Source organism: Zeus faber, assembly GCF_960531495.2.
Source record: "Zeus faber genome assembly, chromosome: 1".
Taxonomy (NCBI): Eukaryota; Metazoa; Chordata; class Actinopteri; order Zeiformes; family Zeidae; genus Zeus; species Zeus faber.
In genome coordinates, this window is record NC_137193.1 from 25,207,040 (window position 1) to 25,214,178 (window position 7,139).

The window sequence follows — 7,139 nt, forward strand, 5'->3', positions numbered from 1 at the left end:
ATATATTTTTTTTTTAACCTTTTCTTTTAATGTTATTATGGCCATGAGATTATAGACCATTGGACTCCTCAGCTCCACCTCAGCCGCTCGCTTCCTCCTATTTATATCCGCCCTCACTTCCCACCCAGGATATTGTATTACACTCCCTCCAACCACCTCTCCTTCACTTCCACTCTTCTTCTATTTTAATTCCGACCTTTCATTCCTTATTACATACGTAGGCCCTATGGAGTCCTAGGAGGCCTACGGTAAGAGGGCATGCTCTCCTCCTTTGCCCTCTCTCTCCGGGAGCTCTTCTCCAGGCTCCTCCATTCTGTGTTGGGGTTCTTAGCTCTGGCCGAGGTGTCGGCGCCCGCTGGGTGGTGGGGTCCGGCCATGGAGGAGCTGAGTCCCCGGCAGCTGGCCGCCAAAGAGCTGAAGGCCCAATTTCTGGGAGCCTTGCAGCGGAACGACACCCAGGAGGTGCAGAGGATCCTCCACACCACCAACCTGGACATAGACACCGTGCTGGAGGTGGAGGACACCAGCATGGTCCTGGCCTCATATAAGCAAGGTAGCATGCGGCTTGATACATAACAATATTAGATATAAAGTCTCCCATCATTAAGTCTCTTATTTATTATAAAATAGTAGAAAAATAAATAGCATAGATTTGTTCAGTTTTCTAGCCACTAGGTGGTGCCAAGCTTCCACCAAAGACCGCTGACCTCAAACCAATGTGGCATTTCACCAGTTGTAATGTCACAAGTGGTAATCTGAAATATTATGTTGAAATAATCGCCTATTTTATATTTATCACATTTATTAAGCTGGCATTTTAGAAGATTTATTTTATAACGCATGTATATTCTACCCTTGTATATACAAGGGTAAATCCGGATGTTGGGAAAAAAAGTTTCCCTTTTGAATGGGATTTTGGGACTTGGAATGTGATGCACACAACACAGACGATCTTTACGGATTACTACTTTAAACCTATTATGTAGATGCAACTATGCAAGTCAGGATTATCAGTCATAAATAAAACATTTACTGCTACAATAGCGTTTCTCTACTCTCATTTCACAGGCTACTGGTTGCCCGGCTACAAGCTGGAGAAGTCCTGGGCCATGGGCATCCATGTGTGCATGATATACAACGCACTGGAGTCAGCGCTGGTCCTCCTCCAGAAGGGGGCGGCGGTGAACCGCAAGCCCAACGGAAAGACCCCGCTGCACGTGGCCTGTGAGGTCTCCCACGCCGACTGCGCGGCCCTGCTGCTGGCCCACGGTGCGAGGGTCAACAGCCTGTCGCTGAGCGGACACACTGCCCTTCACTACTGCATCACCAGCGAGTCTGTGGACTGTGCCAAGCAGCTCATCCTCACAGGTCAGAGGTCAGAGGCCAAGGAGAGGCACGATGAGGGTTGAAAACTGTATCCTCGGGCAAAATGGAAAAGTGAAGGGTCTTTTTCCTCAGGTGGAGAGGTGAACATGGCCAGCCAGAACAGCGACGAGGACACACCCTTACACACAGCAGCTAGATTCGGTGTCCCGGAACTGGCGGCGCTCTACTTGGCCCATGGAGCCTCCATCGACGCCTTCAACTCTCGCCAGGAGACGCCCCTGATGACCGCAGCCTTCTGGGCCCTGGACACCAAGGAGCAGCTCTACAGAGAGAACCACCACCTGGTCTGCCGCATCCTCCTGGACCACAAAGCAGGCGAGGATCTTCACGCCATCTTGGCAATGACCTCCCTCGACTTTTCATATTTATAACCTCATTCCTCTATTCCAGACCCGAACCTCAGAGAGGAGGACCACAAGACGGCTCTGCACAAGGCGGCGTGGAACAGCGACCACGTCCTGATGCAGATGCTGCTGGAGGCGGGGGCGGACGCGCGATCTATGGACATTAACGGCTGCGCCCCTATCCAGTACCTCCTCAAGGTGACGGACGTCAGGCCCATGTCCATCCCAGAGCTCTGCTACCAGCTCCTGCTGAACCACAACGCCGCTCGGATCTACCCGCCCCAGTTCCACAAGGTACACAGTTCATTAGTCCGCTGTGGTTTGGGGACATTGCAGTTGATCCAATGGAATTTTTTGGACTTGAGATTTTTAGATTTTTCCTCAAATATGCAAATTGTAATAATTTCCCATTGAAGCCAAAACATTACCGGCTTTTCATTTTATTGAACTGACCCAACGGTATATCTCACAAACACTACCTCACTGTATTCACATGCCACTTTAATGCACATATCTGTATATACATAAATAGCCTATCCCATATACACAAGTCTATCCCATATACATAAGCCTCTTCCCTTTATCTATTCTGTACCCCCACCCTGCATTATCCTTGAGTTCTTATTTTATTTTATTCTATAAGTATTTGACTTACTTGTATTACGTTTTAGGAATCAGTTAGTTGGTCTAGTAGAAAGAAATTTTCTTAGGTAGCTACTGTGTTCTGTCTAGGACATATTGTGTGTAGTCACCGGGTGCGTTGCATTGACATTTCACTGCATATATGTATGAAAGTATGTATATGTATGTGACGAATAAACCTCTGGAATCTTGAATCACCCTCATAATTAGGAATAGGTTAAGGACATCATTTTACTGTGAAAAATATTGAATTGCACCTGCACAAGGCGCCCACGCCCACTCCCTTGTCTCTGTGGTGCAACCGCTTAGCATGTTTGGCTGTTACCCCTAAGGTGGCGGTTTCGAGCCCACACAGGGTTTCAGTAGACTAGACAACGCCTGTAATAAGGACAGTGTTATAGTATTATGAACAACATTGAATAGTACCTGCACAAGGAGCCCAGGAGTCTACACTGGGTAGCATGTTTGGTTGTTATCCCAGAGAATGGAGGTTCAAGTCAACCCAGGCCTTCAGTGTAGTGTAGTCGTCAACTCCTATTACCAGGTTAAAGAGAGAATTATATTATTGTGAAAGAACCGTCGAATAGTACCTGCACAAGGAGGCGACGCCCGCTTTTGTGTCTCAGGCTTTTCTCTGTGGCGCGGCTGGTTGGAAGGAAGGAGGTTGGTGCCCACCCACGGACGCCACCTGTGCAATATCTAATGTGGGCCACCACCAACGAAACTGCAATTATAGTCTTGAAATTCATAATGAATAGCTCAAGGATCTGACTACTCCACTGTGAATATGAGCTTGTTTCAGAACAAGTATGCCGCGCTCCCGAGGGTCTTTTCCCGGAGAGAAGTGGTGCGCTGGTCTACCATGAACGGCTGCTGACCAAAAGGTTGCAGGTTTAAATCCGCACTGTGACACAATCTTTGCAACTTAACCATGAGTGCATGTGGTATTTCCACAATGCAACTTTTTATTCGAATTTTCATGGGGGAACGGTTTCGCCCGTGAAAGGCGGCTTCCTGTCCCGTTGAATGCAAGCCGGGACATTAACTACCATTGCAGGAAGACCGGCCACGCAAAACCGTCCCACCCCAAGAAGATCCGTTTTCACAGCTGGAAAAGCTGATTGGCTAAAGCAGACGTCATCCTCCCCGTCCTGAGAACCGAAAAAGCCACGAAAGCCTTCCCTCTTGGAAAATGTTGGAAGTCGCTTTGGATCAGAGTTTTGTAACTCACACAACTGTTGCTCATTAAATATGTAAATATTACCAATTAACTGCATTGTCTCTCTAATTAAGGTTGCTCTGACTCATGGTCAATATATATATATATATATGACTCACCGCCTACTTTAGGGTCATTCGGTGTCTTTAGAGTTTTGTTTTTTTTTGCATCTTTTGAAGGTGGAGAATCGGAGCTTCCAAAGAAGGCGTCACTTGTGCAAATCAAGCAGATATTTTTAAAGCTATGACAAGGGCTGTGGCAAACCGTGTTTCTGAGATAATCACCTCCGAAGTTTTCCCCACACCAGGTTCATTTCAGCTCCCAGAATGCAAACGGGGTTGGCGGACGAACAAAGCCTCACTGCTAATTAACATGCTGCTCATTTTGTTTTTAAAAAAGCTTTTATTTAACAGTAATAACATACATGTTTCATAAAAGTGGAATTATTTTGGAACAAAATGTGGAGTCGATCAATATCATGAGTCTCAGAAAATCAGAAATCTGAAAATCCACCACCGACCTCAACGGACTTCATCGCGTCATCGACTTCTCCCGTTGGAACAACAACGGGCGTATCGTCGGTCTCCTTCGGTGGTTCTTGAAAATACTCCGTTTCATCGTCACATTAAGCTTGAAATCCGCTGTTTGAAATGTTCTCTCAAGTCCAGTACGCGCTGCTAACACTATCGCACGATCTATCGCACTGGTCAGATTCAGGTCCGAAATATGATTCAGAGCTTCCGCTTCGCAGAGTCCATAGCGATACGGAGAAGAAAGTTTTCACAGACAAGTGAGACCGCAACACCCCCGTGCTGCGCTTTAACCGTCTGTTTACGGAAGTGACAGGGTTGGGGTTTTTCTTCTTCGCCGTTTCACAAGTGCCTCCGTGCGTGTGTAAAAGTTGTACCATTTAAAGGTTGAACTCTATCAAAACGGTTTCACATTGTGGCTTCACAACACACGGAATATGGATGAATGATCTTCACCTGGACGCTCGCTCTAAAGGAAACGATCGATCGTTATTCAGCGCTGTTCCGCGTCTCGGTAAGTGAACCGCGTTTCACCATGTAATCTAACGGGAATATTTAACTCCGCGGTTTAACATTTTTTCTAGTATTCATAACTCAAAACTCGGTTTTGAAAATATGCGGAGAGATAAAAAAAAACAAAAAAACACAAAGGAACACGAATCTGGAAAACTCGAATTTTCCTTCAAGAAAGTTTTTTTTTCAAATGATTTGGCTGCTCCTGGCCATTTTAGAAACGCGCGAAATGGCGGCTTTTGCTGTGGTGGGTCACATATTCTTACCAATTCTTGTTTTACTTTCACTTTGGATGATGCATTTCACCTCGTGAAGGTCCTCCGTCACGTTGCACAGCATTGGAGCGCTGTTTTCAGGCCGAGCTACGTCGCCCTGGCTTTACCGTGTGTGTGTTATGGCGATTCCACCCCGTGCGTCTGGCTGTGTGGACGTTGTTGGAGGCACACAGAGTCACGGTCGGCAAACCGCATGTGTATCAGGGCCTAATGCACATTCTCTATCTCGACTTCATGCCCAATATTGGAAATCAGGTGTTGTACATCTGTACTCAGAGCAAAACTACATTTTGATGTGTTGTACAGGTCTTACAGGTCTGTCACGACTACCCCAGAGCGGTAGAAATCCTGGTCAACTCGTATGAACGTTTGAAACCCACAAGGAAGTGGAGGGCGGCCATTCCCGACGACTGCTACAAGGTACATAACCCACTGTATCAAGATATTGACCATTTGAATTTGAGTACCCTTGTGTTTGTGGGGATCTACATCAGAAAAAAGGTTCTTCCTAACGCATGGGTCACTCCCCTTGATTAAGATTTCTGAGCAGAATGTTAAATCTGAACCCCCTGCTTCGCTCCGTCTCCCCAGCGACACGAAGAGTTCTACGACTCTGTCTTCGCCGTTTGCAGCAACACCCCCCGCTCTCTGCTCCACCTGGCCAGGTGCGCCGTGCGAGTCGCGCTGGGCGGGATGTGCCACGCGGCCGTGGGACAGCTGCCCTTGCCGAACCCCATCAAGAAATACTTATTACTGGAACCAGAAGGCATCCTGTACTGAAAGGGCGAAAATGTGTTGTTTTGGCCTCCACTGGGATGCCGTGTATAAAACAACATGGAGTCACAGGGCCCCGACATCAGCTTTAGTGGAAATTGCAGCGGTTTTCACACGGGCATTTACTGTAAGGGATGGGATGCAGCTTCTGTAGATGGCTGTAAAGAAGCTATGACGCCCAAACAGGACTTCACCCATAACGTGCGCCGTGCAAAACCCCTACCAGCAGGGGGCGATATGGGATGCGGAGAGATCATCTTAGGTGAAAAAAAAAAAAAAAAAAAAGAGTGGAATGGCACTTTGAGTCAAGAATGAATGTTGTGTGGGAGTTTGACTGATCTGATTGGAAGTGCTCACATGGACATAGACTGATTTCTTCAATCTGACTTCCAATGGAAGGAGCAAACCTTCCAATGGGAGCAAACCCTGGAAATCAGAATAATGACAATTAATGCACATTTACTCTGGGGATTTCAGAATCCTGCTGGCCAGAGGTTTAAGTCAAATATTTATGGTGTGGTACAAGATGAAGTGAGGATATTTGGGATATTGCTGTATATAACATGTCATACATAAATAAAATATTGGATTACCAGCAGTTTACACTATAGAACAGAGCTGAAGTGAGTCTGAATCCTCTCTCTCTCTCTCTCTCTCTCTCTCCTCACAGTGGGTTTCTCAGACACTTACATCATTTACCATAACTTTAAAACTTTTATCAATGTTTTGCACTTTTACCTCCAATGACTGCAGTGCCATAAGCATATGATAGAAATTACATTGATTACTCTCAACCTGAGACCAATCTCTGATCCCTGAATTTCCATTAGCATCATTTAAAGTATTTTTTTTTTTTCAAGGCCGTATTCTACTTTCCCTCCCTTGTACTGTAAGCTTGTGAAAAGACCTCCAATTTGGCACGAAGGCAGTCACGACACGTGTGGGTTTGTATTCAGGTGTTTGGTCTAATTGGCCGTGGGGAGGTGATGATGGCGGTGAACCATGGAGAGCGGCACTCTGGAGACTGGGGCTGAATGGAGAGTGGTACCTCAACTATTACACCTTTTGTTGGGAAGGAGGGAAAGAGGATAAAAGAAAAGCCAAAAGCGCCGGGGACTCACGAAACATGGTTAAGTTTGCATAATGAGGGCTGACCTAGAATGGCAAGCGTGGAAACCTTAAGTGGCACGGGCAGATGGCGCGTTGCGCAGATGTCGGAAAATAAAAAATATTTGAGAACTCTTGAAAAAGTTGAGTGGGAAAAATTGGATTCGTATCCCTTATATACCCCTGTTTAAACGTAGTAACTAATTTGTTAACGTGCATGTTTTCCTTCAACTGTATTTCTCAAATGAGATTATTGTTATTTTATATTCTTTAAACTAATACAATTTAGGGTTAAGAAACAATGGAAGCCAATGTCCATTCTGAATGGATTCTGAAAATGTTGCATTTG

General features: G+C 45.9%; 1 protein-coding gene across 1 annotated transcript; it reads left to right on the forward strand.

Moving 5' to 3' along the window:
* Positions 1 to 231: 231 nt before the first annotated feature.
* Positions 232 to 6,968, forward strand: asb4 (ankyrin repeat and SOCS box containing 4). Its single transcript, XM_080007532.1, has 6 exons — positions 232 to 553; positions 1,069 to 1,368; positions 1,459 to 1,701; positions 1,777 to 2,024; positions 5,216 to 5,329; positions 5,501 to 6,968. The coding sequence occupies exons 1-6, from the start codon at positions 259 to 261 to the stop codon at positions 5,687 to 5,689; spliced, it is 1,389 nt and encodes a 462-aa protein (XP_079863658.1). The 5' UTR covers positions 232 to 258; the 3' UTR covers positions 5,690 to 6,968.
* Positions 6,969 to 7,139: the final 171 nt, after the last annotated feature.